The sequence below is a fragment of the Rousettus aegyptiacus genome, unplaced genomic scaffold (assembly GCF_014176215.1).
Source record: "Rousettus aegyptiacus isolate mRouAeg1 unplaced genomic scaffold, mRouAeg1.p scaffold_m13_p_6, whole genome shotgun sequence".
Classification (NCBI taxonomy): Eukaryota; Metazoa; Chordata; class Mammalia; order Chiroptera; family Pteropodidae; genus Rousettus; species Rousettus aegyptiacus.
The window spans coordinates 16,306,729-16,327,963 of NW_023416309.1; the positions used below are offsets into that span (position 1 = coordinate 16,306,729).

Here is a 21,235-nt window from a genome sequence, read left to right on the forward strand (position 1 = left end):
AAAAACAAAACAGAAAAAAGCCTGAAGTAAAACGTTTAAAGAGTAGTTATAGGTATTAAAGGGGTGGGGCGGGGGCACTAAAACAAAAGAAAAGCACCAGTGAGATGCCTCTCTGATTTTCTTCTCCCCATCACTCAATACAGACAGCCGACAAAGCCCGAGTCACGTTTATGCCCTCCTCCCCTGTAAAAGGAGAAACAGAAGACAAGAATTTTGAAAGACTCTGTGTGTGCGTGCGTGCGTGTGTGTGTGTGTGTAAAAGTCAGTGCTATAAATCTAAAACGAAGTCTGTTTTTTTAAAAAGTTCTAAAACAACAGGGGGAAAACACATGGAAAGACCCCTCGTGGAGACCTGGTTTTTAGGATTGAGGATCTTTTTAACAATATAAAATGCAAAGGGCTCCTTCTGTGGGCAGGACGTGCTCCTGCAGCCTTTGCCACCGCTTCCCTTCAGCTGCCCTCCACTCTTCTGCAGCACCCTTCCTCTTTCCTTTTAAAAAACAAAACCAACTCCTCTGACTTTGATTTTCCTCCAACTCCTGCTGCAAAGTGCAGCCCGGGCTGAGGCGGCTACTTGGTGTCGAGCTTGGCCATCTCCTGCACGTAGATGCCGATGCTCTCGCTGTCGAAGAGCAGGAAGTAGACGTTCTTCAGCGAGGAGGCGCTTGAGTCGTCGAAATGGGCTGAGATGGCTTTGAGGGTTACCTGGGCGGCCGTCTGTTTGGGGAAGCAATTTCTGTGTCGAAATAAAATAAGGGCCCACATCACTTTGGTCCCCTGGATGCATGGAGTAACTCAGCCTTGGGTGGGTGGAATGTGGGTCCTTTTATCTTGGCACTGGACCATGGTTTCTATTGCATGGGGTCTCACTGTGTGTAGGCTGCTCCACTCATGATCTTTGACGCTAGTCAAAGGACAGATTTGGGGGACAAGCAGAGGATGTGTCTATACTATACAGGTGACACACTGACTCAGAGATGCAGTGGTTTTAGCCGAGGCATAGGGCTGGCTCGTTGGCAGTACCCTGTGCTTGAATCTACATAGCCTGACTCAGGTCGGGCTCAGCTTTAACAATACTACCAATTCAGCATTTCAAATACTTGGTCTTTGAAAAAAGCACCTTAAGTTTTTTATTAGCTCCCTCAAAACTGGTTTATGTCATAAATGGACTGTATTAAAAGGCAAAAACGTATGCTCAAAAGTGTAATTTCCTAATTCTCTTATGCTCTTAATCTTCTCACCAACCCAAAGAGATGCACAAATGTCATTTCAGCAGCAGTGACTCCGGACAAGGCCCCAAGCATCAGGAAGCCATGATAAAGCTGTCTTCCAGGGTGGGACATGGCACCAGTCAGGGTGGACATATCTATCATGGTCATTTGGGGTCAGCCATCAAGCCTGCTTGAGAGAATACAGGATGGGCCTGCATAATATGAATTCTCACTTGTTTGTAGTGTCCCAGTCCAGAACATCATGGCGCATGATCCCAGCTATGCAAAGAATTCAGCCCACAGCCTCTGGGCTGGGCTGCGGAGACCCAGTGCTACTTGCTTAGGTTGGGATAGGATTATAGCAGGAGGGTAGGTCTCTTATATCCCTCTTGGCCTTCCCAAGACTCGACTATAACATGTCTTCAGCTTATAAATCATATCTATGTTACAGGGGCATCAATCTCTGTCGAGAGGGCATTCAAAATTCAAGCAATAACTTGCTTTGGCTATGAGCAGATGTGAGAGGTAATGAGAGGATATGCTGCACGTGAAGACAGATATCCTTGTTATTTACCAGAAATACTGCTCTTGTGCCCAGTTAGAACAGTCATTTCTCCTAAACTCCAAAGCAAACCCTAGGTGAGAGCCTTTCATCTCTCTCGGCATGCATGTCAGAGCCTCAGCCTCCTGCCGTCCTGCTCCAGAGCAGCACAGGAATCCCCTGCGGATTCTGAGGCAGTAGGTCCGGGGTGAGTCAGATTCTGCATTTTACCCTGGTGGGGTCGCTGCTGCTGGGCCATGGACCAAAGTTTTGAATACCACGGCCTTCAAGCCTGATGTTTTCTGATCATGTGTTCTAAACAGAAACAGCTGGTGGGAATGTGGGTTTTCAACTATCAAAAAAGTATTCTGCTTCCCGCTCCTCCCCAAAGCTGCTTCTCTTCATGTTGTTTGAAGGATGGAGTCTGGGTGTCTTGCCCTATCACCCGGTTAGCATGCTTGGCTGAGCCTGCAGCCGTTGGTCATGTCATCTGGAATGGCCAGAATGGATGTGAATAAGTGGGAGAGCTGCTGGTTCCCAGGGAGAAGACTGGAAGGATAAACTCAGAACCTCTGCTGCCTGCTTGGAGAAGTGCCTCTTACCTGCCACTGGGGAAGGGTGGGAAGGCAACAGACTTTAGCTTCTTGTCTTCTGCCGCCGACAGGCAGTTTTTGATGGTCTCTTCAAGCTGCTCTTCACATTTGTCAGAGCCCCACTGAGGGATGTGACAGTGGATGACAAATTTAGCTGCAAGTCCGCTGGACTGGCTGATGGCGGCTGGGACATAAGAAAGAAATGCTGCAGGTTATTTCCTAGTCTTTGCCTTAAGTCAGGGGGATAGGATGAACCTCACATGCACCTGATAGGTGTGGGGGGCACACAGAGGTGATAGGGAGGTTGACAGGACAGCGAAGGTCCCATGCCTCCAACTACATACAGAGAGCAGGAGCTATGTCGGAATTGTTACGGACAGTCGGCACAAGCTTCACATAGGTGCATTTATAGATGATGTGACAGCACATGACTTTCAAGTGGTCTGCCATCTAGTTTAGGCTACCTACTCATGATGGTTTCTAATCGAAGGTACACATCAGAATCATCTCTGGTGGCTGTGGTAGGCGGAAGAGTGGCCTCTCCAAAAAGTCCACACCCTAATCCCTGGCACCTGTGAATGTTACCTTCATGGCAAAAGGGACTTTGCAGATGTGATTCTGTGAGGGATTCTGAGATGGGGATATTATCCTTATAAGAAAGAGGCAGGAAGGTCAGGGTAGGAGAAGGTGATGTGATTATGGAGCAGAGATCAGAGATGCTACCAAGAGCCATGGAAAAGTAGCAACCTAGAAGCTAAAAAAAGCAAGGAACAGCTTCTCTGAGAAGGAAACAGCCCTGCCAGGACCTTGATTCTAGTTTTCGAACACTGCTTGTAGACTTCAGACTTCTGACCTCTAGAACTTTTATGAGAATACATGTGTATTGTTCGAAGCCACTAAATTTATGGTGATTTGTTACAGTGATAGGAAACTAATGGCTTTTAGACATTTAACAAATAGACATGTACACTCCCCACTCCCTACCCCAAGATCCTGACATAGCAGGTCTGGTGAAGGTCTTGTGCTAGTGACTTAGGACCCTCCGTAAGTTAGGAGCCACAGCTCTAGGCCACACATGCCCTCAGACAGGGATTGTCTTTTGATTACTTCTACATACCTGAGAAACCTACAGGGAGCAGGCATTCACACAGGTTGCGACTTGTGCCCCAGGTCCACCATGTGCCAACAAATTCATCACTCACTCCTGAAACCCAATTCCTCTTTCTCCCATTCTGTCACTGGAACAGCAGTTGGTTTCCTCAGACTTGTCTTATTCCAGGACCATCCACTTCATTTCCACCACAACCTCTTACCCTGTCCCATCCAGCTTTCTGGCTAGTCAGCCTGGACTGAGCTGTGTTCTTCCAGAGGAAAGTTGTGTTTCCTTCTACGTCACCTGGGGACACTACCAAACCAAGGTCACGTCCCACTGATTTCCCTGCCTGAGGTTTTTGGGCCACCCTGGATTCTGCTCCAAATCTGGAAGAGTACTGGCTTATGGTTCAGATTCTCCAGTGAGGCCTTTCCCCTGCTCGGTCCACCCGATACCAAGGTCAAGATATATACTATTGCCCTTTCTGCATGGTGAGTTCATGTCTTGCTTGCTGTTAAACTGAACGTGTCCTGGCTTTATGTGGGGTCTCCTACTCGAAACCCCATGTGGAAATCTATTCTTTTTAAATGGTATGTACAATAGGGCATATTTTACAAGTGATGGTGATTTGAAACTAAATGAAATATGATGCTAGAACGTGATGAATTATATCCTTTTCCAGATTAACCCTCACCAATCCCTTCTTCCCAAGTGGCTACCAGCGCCAGGCCACAGAGATTTAGATCTAACAGATTCATACTGGTTTCTTAGCTCGTGATTGTTCCCTGCAGCCCTTTCCTTCCTTCTGGATTCACTTGTTTCTCCCAGAGAGGCCTTCTGTAGTCCTTTCAGTGAGCATCTGTGGATTTCTAACCCTCAACTTTTCCATGTCCGAATTGTGCACTTCCCACCTTTCGTCTTGAATAACAACAAAGCACCACGTGGGATTCTTAGCTGACAGGTTTTCCCTTCTGTACTTTGAAGATTTTTCTTTCCTGTCTCCAAGCACCCTGTGTTGCTTACGAGAAGACCACTGTCAGGATAACGGTCTTTACAAACTATCTGTCTTTCCTTTTGGGTTGCTTTCCAAGTTTCTCTTTATTTCTAAATTTCTAAAGTGTTACCACAATGGACCAGGTTTTGGATTGATTTTCATTTATTACACTCAATATTTTCAACCTGAGGACTCGTGCATTTCATTCTGGAAAATTTTTAGCCTCAATACTGCTTTTCTACCTTGTATTCTCTGCCTCTGGAACTCTGTTTGGAAGGATGCTGGAGCCCCTCGTTCTATGTAGAGCAGCTCTTTTTTCTTTCCTTCCCACTCTGTCAGGCAGTTTTCTGGGTGTTTCTCCCAGAAGCCCCAGATCCAATCTTATATGGCCAGTTCAGGGCTCTGTCTCATGGTCATGTAGGGGTGTGGCAGATCCAGACATTGAGCCGGGAGGCAACATGGCCCCAGGCCTGGATGAGGGGCCCCCTGCTCCCTTCGGCTACCCTAGAAAACAGATTTCACACAAGCCAGCCCTGGATGGTGGTCATAGCTTTAGGCCATGGGAGTTTTATCCTGCATTTGCTTTCAACACTGAGCCTGGCTCCGGTCCCCTCCAAGGGTGAGGTGACTCCAGTCCCATCACTATGTAAGAGCTGACCTCCTGATGGTTCTACATATTACCAGACTTGGAGCCCAGTGCCCGCAGTTTAGACCTCCCTCATTGCTGCCACATGTAGCATTCCTGTCCCTGCCCGCATGTACATTTATCACATTTCAATGTGGCTCTGTCTTAAAATTGTAAAAAAGAAACTCTCATTGCTATATGTATGGAGAGTGATGTGTGCAGATTGTAGAGCACAGACTCATGGTCTTTCCTGACTAGAACCTCCATTACTTTTCCAGCCATCAAATCTGATCACGACAGTCCCCAGTGTAAGCTTTCAAAGGTGTTCCTTTCATCTATATAGGGTCTTCTTCCAGCTGCTGCGCCCTCTTGGATCATGACCTGAGCCTTTTCACACACAACACCCCCATGGCCATGATATCTCTGCCCCCAAGTGGGTCTTACACCCTCATGGAGCCTCCCCAACTCCTCCAAGTAGAGGGCGAGCACCGCAGTCCTGTTCCCATCCCTCTGTGTGCCACTGGTGTGTCTGTCTTTCCTCTTAGACTGCTCAGTGCTTGAGAGCAGGAGTGGGATTTATTATCTTTGGAGCCCCAGCATGAGGGCAGTAGCTGGCACTGACTACCTGGTCACTGGGGGTGGCATGGGTGGGGACACAGATTGAAGTTGGACCCGCTTGTCAAAAAGTTACCTTATAGGCTTGAAAACAGGTGTTCAGATAAAAACTTGTACGCAAATATTCATAGTGGCTCTATTTACAATAGCTAAAGGAGGAAACAACCCAAGTGGTGAATGGATAAACAAAATGGAATATTATTTAGCCCTAACGAGGAATGAAGTTCTGATATGTGCTACAATATGCATGAACATTGAAAAAATTGTTATGTGAAAGAAGTCAGACACAAAAGGTCACATGTTGTATGACTCGATTTATGTGACATGTCCAGAACAGGTGAATCCATGCGACAGAGACAGAGTGGTGGCTGCCAGGGCTGGGGAGGCAGAATGACTGCTTAATGTGAGGTTACCCAATAGCAACAGACTATTTTGGGGAGACCTGATGCAAACTGACTTGAACTATCCATACACTTTATAGTCTCCAAAGTGTATGAAACGATCTACAAAGACTTACTGAAATTTAAAAAGATAGCTTTCTGACTAGTTCTGGCATATTTTGCTTTACAAACTGATTGTGTGTGAAGCTAGAGAGGGAGGTGGTGAGGCTGTGCAGGGAATATAGGCCCAGTTCGCACTTACCTTCAGCAACTTCCAAAGGGCCCTGGGATTTGCGGAGCTCTTTTACTGTTTCCAAGAACTCTTTTCCCCCAGCCTTTTCCAAGGCCTTACCTGTGAAGGAGAATAAGGGGAAGCCACTGTGGTTGCTCTTTTCAATATCATTAATTACACCGTTTGACATACTTTTACTAAGCCAGAAACAAATAAATCACATTTGGAAAGTAGGAATCAAACTTTGCAACTGAAATCTTGGTTTGCCAGTGGTCACTGGTGGCAGGGGTCTCTGGCCTCTGCCAGGGGTCCTCAACACCTGGGCCACAGACTGGTACCAGTCCTAGTCCGTGACCTATTAGGAACTGGGCCACATAGCAAGAGGTGAGCAGCAGAAGAGCAAGCGAAGCTTCACTCGTGTTTAGAGTCGCTCTCCAGCGCTAGCATCATCGCCTCAGCTCCACCTCAGATCATCAGACATTAGACTCTCATAGGCGCACTGGTCCCTGGTGCCAAAAAGATTGGGAACTGCTGTAGTAGGACTCAGATTCTAGCAAACTCTTTTAAAGGACCTTCGAAGGGATGATTTGGCCATAAAGTGGTCTCATAACATGAATCCTGAAGATTAATTTTTTTTTTTTTAATTGAGGATCCAGTGCAGTCTCAATGGGGAGCCCAAACTCGAGATGACCAGTGGCTTGGCAGGAATCCCTTGGTGGAGAGCTCTGGGGTCCTGTTCCCATCTCACCACCACCAATGTGTTGTAAATCCTTGAGATCGAAGGACAGACACAGGTCCACAGCAGCCTGGAATGTTGTCCCCCAACCTGGGCCTCAATTTTCAATGGAAAAATGCAGAGATTTGAGACGCTAATCACTGAGGACCTTCCTGCTGGGAGAGTCCTTGAGTATTTGATGTTAAGGTAATTCCCCACTCAATATTTCAAGGAACCCCCAGGAGATGGCAGGACTCTACCTCTGGCCCAGCATGAACCACATCTAAGTGCCCCAGGGGATCCACATGCCTCTGAGATGACAAAATGGTATTTTGTCCAGACCAGGATGACTGCTGATGTCAGGTGGAAGGTGAGGTATTTCCTCTCATATATTTCCATCTTCTGTTGAATTTGGTGATCTGATGTCTGGGGCAAGTTTCAGCTTTCTCTCTTTATAGTTATTAGTGTTATTATTCAGTTGAGAGGCTTTCTTAGAGGCCAGGTGATAGAGCCTCCTCACGCCACACTCAGACACTCAAGTTTATTTGGAGAGCCACAGTGCATTGTGCAGACCAATTAGAAAAAATGTCAATTCCAGCAGTCACTCTCCCCTGGAATGGAGTTGGGGAGGGGGCTTCTTCATCAATGTGCTTGGGTTTCAATGACAGAATTTGGAAACGATGATCGTGGTCTATGTCGAGTGCCTTGAAGTCTCCTTTCTGGCTCTCAGACTCCTGGCCAGTGTCGATCTGTGTGATCACAGAAGCCTGGAGAAGGCCAGGTAATCAAAGCTGGTAGCCAAATCCATGCTGAAGAGTAGGGGAAATAGGTTTAAGCTGTTTCACTCAGGTCAGGGGTCAGATGGGAACATGTAAAAGGCAAGGTGAGTACACCCTCTTCCTTGAGGACTTCTAAGAATAAAGCAGCCCAGAGAGTTGATGAGGAGATTTATTCCTTATGGAAGCATTCCAGTGAAGAAATGAAGAAGGAATGCTAGAATGAGAACATCCCCACTTTGCAGGCTTTATTGAACGTAGAAACCTAGAGAAGAAGCATCCATAGGAGACAACCAACCAAGCCTTATGTGCCTCCTGATGAAAGAACATCCCATTTGATCAGGTTGACTTGCCAAAAATTTTTGAGCCTGAATCTTATTAAGCCTCTAGATCAACTATCAACTTATAAGACAAAGAGAAAACATATTTTAACGACATCAGAAGGATGCAATCAATAAAATCCAGACTGTGGGAAACCCTACGTGAAAAATGAATGGCCCAGCTTCCTCAACAAATAAATCACCAAAAAGAGAGAGAGAGAGAGAGAGAGAGAGAGAGAGAGAGAGAGAGAGATTGGAAGGTATGGGTTATAAAAAACTTTAGAGGCTTATCAACCAATTGCAATATGTGGACTTATTTGGATCCTGAATCAAATAAGCGAATTAAAAAAAATTAATGGACATTTATGACATGACTAGAATTTGAATAGTGACCGATATTTAATGATATTAAATTTTTTAGTTGTGATAATGGTATTATGGTTACATTGTTAAAAAAAAATAGCCCTCAAGCAGCATCAGGCCTGGTTAGTACTTGGATGGGAGACCACCTAGTAAGACCAGGCGTAAAAAATAAAAAATAAGGGATTGTAAGGTGACAAGGTCCTTGCAATCTGTGAGGTCAACCAAGGGTTGCCTCGCCAAAAAAAAGGAAAAAAAAATAACCCTCATTATTCTGAAATATTCACAGATAAAATGATAGGACATCTGGGGAGATGTGTGTGGGGGCAGAGCTGAAAAAGACTTGGTCATGGGTTGATGATTATTGCAACTGGGTGCCTTGGGTTTCATTATACTCCTCTGCTATTTTTGTATAGGCTTGAACTTTCCGGTAATAACATACAATGTTCTAAAAAGAATAAGTCAGGGCCTTATTTGCATGGGGTTATTGGTTTAGGCAATGGTAGTGGAGATGATAGTGGAATCATCACGGGAGGGACCCTTTCTAACAATACAGCAACAATCAAGATTATCATTTATCAAATGCTAATGAGCCCAGCACTGACAGGTGAGGAAACTGAGGTCCAGAGAGCTAAGAAAGCTGCCCCAAATCACACAGCTAAGAAGTGATTTATAAAATCCAGGGCACAGACCCAGGCTGACTCCCGAACCTCCCTGCTGGGATCTGAGCTTGAGTTTTTCCTCTAATACCAGAATTCTTTCTATTCTACCACCACCTTGCTACCTAAAAAAAAGGAAAAGAAAAATCATTATTGTTTTCCTATATAAAAATGCAAACTACAGAAATGATAAAGTAGGACAGTACCGCTTGTTTTCCTTGTGAGAAGCTAGGAAAAAACAGAGCTCAAGATTAAGGCCACCAAGGGAGTCTTTCCACAGAGGTGTGGAGCTGGTAGGACCTGAGCTGGATTTGAAGAGTAAAGAAGGAATTTTCACCACCACTGTTTCTGTGCAAGAGAAGTTCTGTATCTCTGTAATGAATCCCCCCCTCTCCCCAGTGCTGTCCTATCTTCTTTCCAGCAAAGCAAGTAGCTTCTGATGCCAAGTGGGAAACATAAGCGAACCTGGCATTGGTGCTGCCATCTAGGGCTGAACTACTAGCAATTGCTTCAAACCACCTGTCTGAAGCAAACCCTGCATCCCAGGGACAAAGCCCTTCTTTGCTCACTTCACTCTTTAAATGAAGAGGTCATGCCACTTCCGTGTTGTGAAAATGGATAAGATGGTGACCATTTAGTATGATATTATTTCTAGTACCCTTGATAGCTTACCTTCCCAAGCCCCTCCACCTAGCCTGGTAATAGCTCCTGCCTTAAAGACGACCTTACTTTTCCCAGAGGCCTATTTCCCTTTCACCAATGGCGTTCTTAATATTTAAGCTTAAAATAAGTGTAGAGTTTTACCCAAAACATGTACAACAATGTTTAAAGCATTATATAGTCTGAACTGGAAACTAGCCAAATGCCACCAGCGGTAGGATGGATTAACAAATTGTGGTATGTTCCTACGGTGGAATACAATACAGTAAAGAAAATGAACAAATGTAGTCACACTCAACAATATTGATAGTTTTCACAAATATAAAGTTTAGCAAAAAGAGCCAGACACAAAAGAAGACATATTGCATGATTTCATTTACATAAAATCCCAAACAGAAGGCAGGATAGTGGTTACTCATGGACAGAACGGTGACTAGAAATGGGGAGAAGGGAGACTTTTAGGGTGTTGGTAAGGTTCTGCTTCATGATCAAGGTGCTGGTGGTTACAAAGATGCGTTTGTTCACTTTGAGAAAAATTCACCAAGCTGTATACTAATGATCTGTTTGTATATAACACTTCAATAAAAATTTCCAAAACATTTGCAGATTTAAAACAAAATTAGTTACTCTCACATAATGCTGTTGAACTACATAGAAAAGGCAGGATTTGACATGGGACCCCAAGCATGGGATATCCAGTTGACAATGACAAACTTCACAAGAACTTGCACAAAAAGTGGGCTCTACTATGGCACCCCTACCGAAGTCTCAAGACCTTACCTATATCTTCTTTGAGGTCAATTTCGGCTGTGGTTGGGTGGACAATGCCCTCCACTCTCATAGAGCCAATATGGCTGATGTCACTCTGGGTCAGGGACAGCTGCATTAGGAGGGAAGGACAAAGAGTGTGGGAAAGATTAACTCCTATTAAAAATCTTCATATTTTACATCATATCTGATAATTCTCTCAATTATTTATACTGAATGTCAACACAAAGGACTGTATGTGGAGCAACCATTTTAAAGTTCTAGGTGTTTGGTTTACAGTAGGCTTTTTTAAGCTCAGTGGATTTATTTTCACTCTGAGGTTGGCAGCATACGACAGATCTTTTCCAGGAGCAGAAATGGAATCTCCCCTTCTCTTCCTTTCCCCATAGCCTATGCCTTAGTTTCTCATTCTGCGTGGCCCTTGAGTGTGGTGACATATTCTTCGAGTAGCTCCTGCAAGGGAAGCCCAGGGCTTGACCTCTCCTCCCAGAACAGTACAGACTTTTGGTGGAGGGATACAGAACAGATGACCTTGCTTGAAAGAAGTGATGGTCTCCAGGATCCTGACCTGCCTATCATTGGCCACTTCGCCTTTTGTAGACTACATTCCTAGGGTTACACTTGTGAAATGATGCCCTGTGTGCTCATAGCTAAATGGACCGGAAGCATTCTCCATTGTCACCTTATGTGAACAAGAACTTAATGTTCACCTAGATAAGTGAGAGAAAGCCCAGGTAACTATGGATGGCTCCTAGAGGGGACATAAATTCTACCTCTTTGCTTCCCTGCTTGTAATGAATTAAGACCCTGCCACATATACGTTCTTCTTAAAACACACTCTTCCCAATTGCTTCAACAGAGGTTACCACTGTTCCACTGTCAGGCTGCAAACATTCAGCTACCAGAAATATGATTAACTGTTTCCTCGTGTATCTTATTTCAGCCCCAGTTGACTTAATAGATAAATAGTCTGTTCTGTAAACTTTATGCTGTGGGAATGAATTGTCTGCGCTTCTGGCTGGCTTGCTGCTGTGCCGCTGAAGACCATTCAAATGTATAGCCCTGTTCGTTTTCTTTCTGCAGCTGAGAAAGGCAAGCAGACTAAATTACTGGCAAATAATTCATTTCTAACCCCAGGGATATTCAAGAAACATATTTCTATTTCCTTTCTTTGACAAATTAAATTGAGCCATGTAAGGTGGACCTCCCCGAGCTGTTTGACAAAGTCAGCTATGAGTATTTTGGTGGGCACAGAAATAACTTGGGCATGGAAAATTTTGAGTAAAACCAGTAATGCCATCCTATCTATTGACCAGAAAGACTCTATGCTCACCTTTGGCTGACCAACATCAGCATGAACAAGTCTCAGCACTAAAGAGCTTGTTCTCTCTCACAATACAGACAATACCATAGCTCTTTAGTTTAAAAATGCATAATTCAAGACCAGAGTGAAAGTCGGATTATGGGAGCCAGAAATGAAGGAGGCAGCATTGCTTGTAAATAGTAGGTTATAAAAATGCAATTGTGCTTTACTACAGCATGGTACAATTCTTTTTATTACCTTCTGCCCTAGAACAAGGCTCTTGGAAGACAGGATGGTGAACCCATCCCCTGGCCCATCTTCAGAGGTGGAATTTGAAGTTCCTTCTTTATCGCTGTCCTTTGCTTTGGACTGTGGGGAGAAATCAGAAGGACAGATGGGAAATCATCCGGAAAAAGCCCAGAGTGGCTTGATTAAGCTTTTCACATGGCTACCACAAACTTGCATATGAAAGGAAGTGGTTTGGTGTGATGTTCTGTTGTTCTCAATGGAAGGAAGCCAAGGGCAGCAATATGAGGGACAGAAAAGAGTCCTGCCAAAAATAAAGTGTGCTAAAGAATAATGTACCTGTAGTCCTCACTCAAACCTGGACACAGGTGTTATTCTTGCTCTTTGCAACACCTACGGCTTCTGATGACAAGCACCAGAACCAAATGGGGTCATCCGAGCACACTGCTCAGCCCCTCTTCTCCCTAGGATTTTCCTGGGGCACCGTGGCAGTGCACAGAGCCCTTATATAATCTTTCATGTTGTCGCAGAGGTCTGTGGAATGAAACTTTGACAACACCTGAAGCAGTGCTGTCCAATGGGATGTCCCGCGATCATGGAAATGTCCAACTGTGCTGCTTAGTGTGACTGAGCACTTGGCTGGTGCGACCAAGGAACACATTTTAAATTTGATTTGGTTTTAATTAATTTAATAATTAAGTAAATTGATTTAATAAATTAAATAAATTGATTTAAATTCAAATTGAAATAGCCAGTGGTTACCATGCTGGGCAGCATATGAAAGTATTATTCCACAAAGGGCATCTCTGAGCTCTAACTACTTAGCATACCAGGTTACCCAAAACACCTGAAATCCCATTGACTGGACTTGGGCGACTATCTAGGGGAGACTAGAAATATTTTAGTGTGCAACATGGAGCTCTGAAGAGCAGAGTTCTAAGTTATCGCCTCTCATTTAAGATTTTAGCAGGGGCAGTGGAAGGGATCTGGAGACCTGAAAACCACTGCGCTTTGGTTTGGAGATTTCTAGTAGATGCTGCCTGATGATTAGAGCTCTAGTCTCAAGGGCCCCATATTCTTCTCCACAGACATTCTTGTCATTTTCCCCCAGCGCCAAGCTGCGGAGAGTCCCCAGTCCTTCAGAGATGCTGGCTACACCCTCATCTTTTGATCATTCAACTTTCCTCCTTCTCAGAGTCCTTGGCTCACAGATATAATCTGGCTCACCTTTTTGGACGTCCGTGGTTTGGCAGCCTTGGATTTCTTGCCCCCCTTCTTTCCTGACGTGGCCTTTCTTCCCCTTTTCTCTGGGGGCGGCGAGAGGATGGTTTCCGACTTGCCTTTGGTCCCTCGCTTTTTGGCCAGCAGTTCAGGGTGAATTCTGGGCAGGACACCTCCACTGGCGATGGTCACTCCTTTTAGCAGCTGAAGAGAGAAATGCATGGACTTAACAGTTCTAACTGTGGCCAAAACAAGGGTTAAATCTGGTCTTTGCTTTCCCAAAGAACTTGCATAATACAGGGTTTAACTGATTTTCCCTTTCACTTGCAGAGCTGTCCCTGCAAGTATCAAGGCCTCCCATGACCTTGCACAGAAAGCAAAACAAGCAAAGCAAAATGAAAGGGTATAGAAGTTGAAACCAGTGATGTTGCCCCAGGCTCTGGAATTCCAGACATAACAGAGGATGAAGAGCTTCACATGTGGGGAGCACAGCTTGACAAAATGAGGTTCAAAGGTCAATGCTAGGGCTAAACCCAGTTAACGACAAACCAGGTCTCCACACTCTTTTGATCACTCATTCCATCAGTAAAATATGTTTGACCAGGCACCTCCCAACTGATGTCTGTTTACTTTAGCTAATCGACATGGACTACTCTACTAAAGCATTCTGCACATCCTAAAGCAGCATCACTCCAAGTGTGGTTGCAACCAGGGCTGGTCCACATGGAATAGAGATTTACATGGAAAATTGACAGAGGTATTGTATATCTATTGGATCTAATAAAAAAAATTGTGGCTTGTAGTTTGCATTTTGCTTTTTATTTTTCTAGTAATTTTTTAATTGTATTTTTGGAAATTATCAGTCCATGATAGATTGGAAATAAGAATCACTTCACCACAGTTTGAGAAAACGAGATTAGAAAATAAGTACAAATAAAAATTTTTATACTATTGACCTGCCACCTTGTGCATCCTTGGGGGTCGGGGGACATTCACTTCACTTTGCAGTCAGTTCTAAAATATATAGGCTCAGTTTTAACACATAAAGAAGAACTATGGTCCTCATTGAAATAAATCATCAACAAAATTTGGGTGAAGAAACTGAAGAATAACATGTGTGCACTTCACCTTCCCTGGCATCACATGAGCTTGCTGATTTAAAGAGAAAAAGGTGGTCTGGCCAGACCCAGAATATATAACAAGATCTATTCCAGAGGCATTTTAATTTGACTCTGAATGATATGACTGCAGACTTGGTTCTTCTTTTATATGATCTGAACTTTTTGGTATAAATATGACGGGGAACGATAGCAGGAATGATTTGTAGCCAACCAGGTCCACATGCAGTAGTGTTCGGCAAATCCACGTGGTGGCATATGTGCTTCAGACATACCTGATTGAGCTCCTCATCATTGGCAACTGCCAGCAGGATGTGTCTTGGGGCTATGCGAGCCTTCTTGTTGTCCCTTGCGGCATTCCCAGCCAATTCTAGAATTTCCGCTGAAATTATAGGCGGAGAGTTAATAGGCAATCACAGAACAGGGTCTGAATTGTCTAAAACTTTTCTTTGGAAATGGTCCTTGAGTTTGATCAAAAATATTCTTTGTGATTTTTATGTTTGAGTCTGGAAAGACATCCAGAAAGCTGAAAAGAACTCAGGTTACAGACAAGTAAGATATTTAGCAAGACCTGATATGTGATCCTGTGACAAAGTCTTCTAGTTGTCTCTTGACATTAATTGTCCTCCATCTTCCTTAGTTTGTGGACTTCTGATTTTTTTACTGAGCCCATAACCACAGGAAGTAATGGAGACAGTATTTCCCAATCTCCATTGTTTATAACTGTGGTCATGTGACCAAGTTCTGGCCAATGGAAGGCAAGCAGTTGTGTTGTATGGTATTTCTGGGAAGTGCCCGCCCATGAAGGAAGGGACTGTGACCTTCTTTTCTTTCTACTAGCCAACTAAGGACATGATAGCTGAAATCTGAGCAGCCATCTTTGACCAAGAGGAAGAAGTTGTGAATAATAGAGCAACAAGTTAGAAGGAATTAGAGTCTCTTATGACAGTGGAGCCTCCTTACCACCTGGACTGTCAACTATAGACTTCTTTTGTATGAAAGAAAAATAAACTCTCTTGTTTAAGCCACTGTCGGGAGAAGTTAATCCTGACCAAAACAGAACCCTAAATAGGACCTGAGCTTCTTTCGGTGTACAGACAGAAAGGCCATCCTGGAAGGGAACAGTCATGTAGGTAGTCCGTCTTTCATACCCACTGGGACCTCTTTCAGAATCTCCTTTTCCTCTTCACTTGATGTCCCAGGACTCTCTTGTCCTCAAGGAAAGAACTGACTGATACTATGGGACAAAGAAATGCTTAACCTGAGAAGTGAATTCCTAGTGGGGATACCTATGAGACCTAAGAAGAAAGGTATGTTGGGGCTCTGGGGTTTTCCACATATCCCTCAGGACCTATTCATGGCTCTGAGTTTAACAAATATGTCATTTTGTAAATGTGAAAAAATTGATAGAAAGGAATTTTCCTAAAACTACTTTGTGAGCTATCAAAATTTTTGAGTCGAAAAAATTTTAAATCTATAGAATTGGTTTATTTTATCTGTATGCTTTCTCTTTCATTCTCTGTCTTTATTTTTCTTTCTTCTTCAATTTAGGAAAGATGCTCTGCTAAATCGATTTTGTCTTCCTTCAAAAGTATAAATGAGTCTATAAAGAAAAATTCTTTCCTTTAGAAAGCTGGCGACACTGTGACAATGAGCTGTCTCACTAATATATGGGAGGAAGTGTGTGTATATGCATGTGTGCATAAATTTGTTGTGTGTGATGTATGTGGACAGGCATGCATGTGTGCGTCTTGGGGGATTTGCTGGTTCAATAGCACAAACACTAAACCCTAAAATTAACAGGTAATTCTGTATGAGTCTTTACAATCAACCTAATTTCAAACAAAATAGTACATGAAATTGCCATCATTCATAAAATAAAAACTTGGCAGAAGTATACCACATTAACTAAGCAAATATAATTAACAAAAAATTAGAATAAAATAAGCATTACAGTTAAATATTTATATGGCATTTCCATAATTAAACGTGCTAAATCACTGCTAATTCACCTCACACATCCTTTTCAGGTTATTAAGTGATGAATATTGTGTTTACCAACAATTTATTTATAGAGTGGTTGTGTTATCTGAATCAAAGATTGGGACACTGCATTGTGAAAAGTGTTAACATACTTGTCAGGACAATGGGATAGAATATTTGAAATCAATGCCATATTAGATAAACTGGTTTGCTGCATTCAGACTGCTGCTCAACCCATTCTTTCTCTTAAAAAGTGTACCCATCGAAAGAAATGCAGTTATAAAGCTTTCAATAACAGGGTCGCTTTATGACTCTAGGTTAAAATTTGCATTTCCCCATTGTTCGAAATAAAAAGGAGTTTCCTGCACTCGCTCATCTCAGGGGACCCACACTTGAGAGGAAGGTGGGGGGACCAAGGAGCCTTCAAATTTTAAGCTTCTGAGCAATCGAATTTAATTTAGCATCTTGGACCACCACTCTCCAGCCTCTCTCACCTGCATGTCCCAAGTTCATTAAATTAGCCGTCCGCATGAGAGACAGGGCTAATGGGAAGCCCATCATCCTTGGAACCTCCAGGAAGTCCCTGAAGGTCAGGATATTTTCAGCTTGACAGACAGATGCACAGACATGAGATTCAGAGACAGAATATCTGCCAGAATCAAACACAGCACAGGAGACTAAAGGCAGCGATTCAGCAAGTGGCACGAAGTTGGGCACAAGGTGAGGCTCGGGTGCAGCTGGGCTCCCGGACGAGCCCTTCCAAAATCAGTTATAAGAAAAAAAACCACGATCATGTGCTCTAGTGTAAAAGCAGAGGTAGAGCTTTATTTTCTTAACAAAACAAAACAAATAAAAGAAACTTCTTAATACACAGCAGAAAATCTAGACCAAGGAGTTCTTTTCTCTGTTGGATATTTAGTCTGAACAGTCCTTGGGACAGAGATGTCACCATTCAAATGTTTGAAATAACATTAGTCATTAATATTTTCAAATGCTGTTCTGACAAATATATGCACATGAACTATAAAATAAGCATTAGGGTTAAATATTTATATGGCATTTCCATAATGAAAAGTGTTAAATCACTGCAAATTAATTCTCACACCAACTTTTCCAGGTTATAGTTGCTACATTCTTGAGTGATTTTATTGATCTTGAGAACATAAGTATTCTTCCACTGGCAATCAACAGAAAAACTGGATTTTTATAACACACACTTATTTCACTGAAAATTTTGTGGGAGGATCTGTATTCTATTAAGTGGTGGAGACATCTACGGAACTTTATAAACTTCCATAGCAAACACCTCAATTCTTGGAAGTCTCACTTCCTGCAATAGTAACCATTTGGAATGCAGCTGAGTACCTGGTAGTAAAAAGAGTGATTACTGTAACCAAAAAGGATGTCGGAAGGCTCACCATGCAAATTATTTTGGAAGAGCCAGTGTCCTCTCATTTCGTACACACTCCAAATCAACACCGGAAGTCCCAGCCCCCAGCAGATGAGAAATACCACATTAAAGGGAGGAGTGGAACAGAGGGCATGGAGTGAGTGGCCACTCCTTCAAGACTGTCTCCTTCTCCAACCCCTTCTTGCTTGCCCACTTGCCCACTGGGTAACAGTGCCCATGGGGCTCTGTCTGGGCTCTCTGCTCTGCTTAGGTTATGCATTCTGTGGGAACCTGGACTATTTATGCCTCGTTTCCATCCACCTGCCCATGTGGTCAGGTCTTCGCCTTCTGCTCTGCTGTGATGTCACCTGGAATGCCTCACCTGGGTGTTCCCCAGGTAAATCAAACTCACCACACCACCAAATCCAATTCACCCCCACCCCAAACCTGCTCCGACCTTCAACCTTAGGACTGGCAGCTCCATCTACATGCAATCCCAGGAGTCATTCCCTACCCCTCCCCCCAGCTTCATCAATCTCACATACCTTTGCCCCTTTTCTCCAAGCTCGTTGCCATGACCTCAATTAAGACTTTCTTCTCTTCCAGCCCAGATAACTGTAATGGCTGTCTAAATGGTTTCCTTGCTCCCAGCTTTGTCCTCCTCCAGATCCATGCCAACAAGGCCACTGCTAGCCCATAGGCACCTTTGCGCAGATTAGAAAAAGATGCACTTTCCTCAAGATACTTTACTTCCCTAATTTCGTTAAAAGAAGACCCTTTACCGCCATCTGCTGGAAATGCTCATAATAAATATACAGTTCTTTAGGTCCATGGTGTGAATGATACTCCCTTAAATGTGCGTCCTTGTGCATTGTACAACCTGCACAACCATACGTGTGGCCCAAGCTGCAAAAGTGAGCTTTTCAAAATACAAGTGTAATAAATATCATTAGATTAAAAAATGCTTGGTGTTAAATGGATAGGCTCAATTGTCTAGAAATGATGGGTTTCTACATTACACAATAATTTCATAAGATGCCCTGAAATTCAACCCTATTTGTCCTGTCAGTTAATAATATATTACAAAATATTTTCTCACCATAAAATGGTAAACTATTCATTCTCAGTATCTGACATTTACAGCATATCTATTGCTGATATACACAAAATTCTCTTCCAGAATTTGTGGCTTGCTTTTTCAGTCCATGTTTCCTTATTTACATCGGCAATGTGCACTAGGCTACATACTTGGGGTGTTTCCACTTTCTGACCATTGCGTATAATGTTGTACGAATAACTCTGTATAAGTTATCTGTTTCAGTCTCTAATTTCAATCTTTTTGGGTATATACCGAGGAGTGGAATTACTGGATCACATGATAATTCTTTTAACTTTTTGAGGAACCACCAAACAATTTTCTACAGCAAGTATACCATTTCACATTCCTGTGAGCAATGCATAACGGTTCTAATTTCTCTACATCCTTACCAAAGCTTGTTATTCTGTTATTTGTTTTTTGTTTTTAAATGACAGTCATTCTAATGAGTGTCAGGATAAGGTTTTAAACGCAAAAAATACATAGTATGACAAAACCGATGACACCGAAATATAGTTTTCAAAGTGTTAAAATATCTGGGCTATAGGAGGCTATGTGCTTCTTTATTAACACATCAAATAGTAAGATTTAGTGGCAGGTCTATTAAACTACTGTGATTCTGAAGTAATGATAAGTGTAAATGATATTCTAGATAGCTATAACAATGCAAATATAGTAAGAAAATGTCAGTGGTTTCAATTGCTGAAAAAGTCTCAGGTGTTGCTGGCACTACTGTGGTTTTTTGCCCACATTCATAAAGGAAGGAAATGCTAAATTTCAGGCATGGTTAGTGAAATCAAAGATAGAATCTGAAGACCACAGGCTTGAGCCTCTCCTGTGTCACACACTCACCCGCCTCCCATGCCACCAGCTGCCGTCCCCCCTCATTTCCCTCTTCTGGGCCAAACTCCCTAGAAGGGTCTCTACTCACTTTGTTTCCCGTCCACACTTCCCACTTCTCAGCTCACTGCAGTTTAGCTTTGACCACTCGCACCATCCTCAATAAGGCTGCCATGACCTAGAAGTGGCTAGATCTGCTGTCCTTGTCTGGTTCAATGATGCGATCCCTGAAGGTTACTGACTCTCTCTCTTTCCCTTGGTCTCTAGGGCACAGACTCTTCCACCTTTCTTCTGGCTGCACTCCTCAGCCTCCTTCGACACCCAGACCCTCCTACCTGGCTCATAAACCCAGGAGTGCTCAGGCTGGGCCTGGGCTCCCTAGTCCTGTTGCTGTTCTCTCTCTGGGTGATGCTACTTACTGCCATAGCCTTTACTGCAGTCCACTTAAGATATGTACATCTGTAGCTCTAGCTTACAGCTCCATCCTGGATTCTACACATGCCCAGCAGGTCTTCACTCAATTACAGCAACAGTCACGTGGACTGAATTGCTACCATGTGCCTGGAGTAGTGCTAAGCACTTTTCAGGCATTATCTTAAGTAATCCTCACAACGACACTATGAGAGTAAAGTGACATATCTAATGTTTCAAGCTGATAAGTGTCAGAGGCAGAATCCAGCGTCCCTAACCACTCTGCCCTCCTGGGTATCTTGTAGACACCAAAATCCTATAGGTCTGAAACCGACCCCCTCACCCTGTATCCCGTTTCTCCCCCACCATTTCCTACTTCAGCTACAGGTACCATTTGCCACACGACAGCTACTTTCCTCTTCCCTTCCTCTTGGCCAGACTCCTTATACAAATTCTCCATCTTCCTGTCTCCAAGTCCACATCTCTACTCCTCAACCCATGCTGCTTGGCTTGAAAGAAAGCAGCCAGCTCAAAGCCGAAAGAGTCATGCTGTCCTTGATGTCCCTCCCCGTTAGCCAATCCATTATCGAGCAGAGCTGATTCTGCCCTCCAGATATCTCCCACACTGTCCACTTCTTCTCACTGCACACCCCTAGTCCTGGCTACTGTCATTTCTCAAAAGTGACACTAAAGCAGACCACTGGTTTCCTGGACACCGATCTTATCTTGCTTCCTGCTACCCTTCTCCACCTAAAAAGCCCCAGTGATGCCCCTAGAATGCCATCCCCTCTCCCCTGCTGTGATGCAAAATGTGCAAAATGGGCCCTCAAGGACCCGCCCCCCTCCCCATGTCACTCACACTCCCACCCTCCTGTCCCATCATTTCTCAGCTTGTTCTGGGTACACAGAACTTCCTCTAGTTTCTGGAAGGGGCTACACACTTCTTCTAAACTTCAAGTCTTCACCTTTGTTCCTCCCCAACATGACAATCTCCCTCAGCTCAATCCTTCCATCTTCATCTAGTTAATTCCTACTAATTCCCTACTCTGGCTGCCCATCAGAATCATTTAGGGGAGCTTTTAAAA

At 43.6% G+C, this 21,235-nt stretch overlaps 1 protein-coding gene across 1 annotated transcript in view; it reads right to left on the reverse strand.

Moving 5' to 3' along the window:
- Positions 1 to 22: 22 nt before the first annotated feature.
- The window catches only part of LOC107498212 (core histone macro-H2A.2), a 44,841-nt gene continuing 23,628 nt past the window's right edge, over positions 23 to 21,235 (reverse strand). Inside the window, exons 3-9 of the mRNA XM_016121033.2 lie at positions 14,706 to 14,812; positions 13,319 to 13,516; positions 12,104 to 12,214; positions 10,555 to 10,654; positions 6,315 to 6,404; positions 2,355 to 2,529; positions 23 to 736 (exon numbers count right to left, since the gene is read on the reverse strand). Coding sequence (XP_015976519.2) covers positions 571 to 736; positions 2,355 to 2,529; positions 6,315 to 6,404; positions 10,555 to 10,654; positions 12,104 to 12,214; positions 13,319 to 13,516; positions 14,706 to 14,812 — 947 coding nt within the window. The 3' untranslated portion in view covers positions 23 to 570. The remainder of the gene's footprint in view (positions 737 to 2,354; positions 2,530 to 6,314; positions 6,405 to 10,554; positions 10,655 to 12,103; positions 12,215 to 13,318; positions 13,517 to 14,705; positions 14,813 to 21,235) is intronic.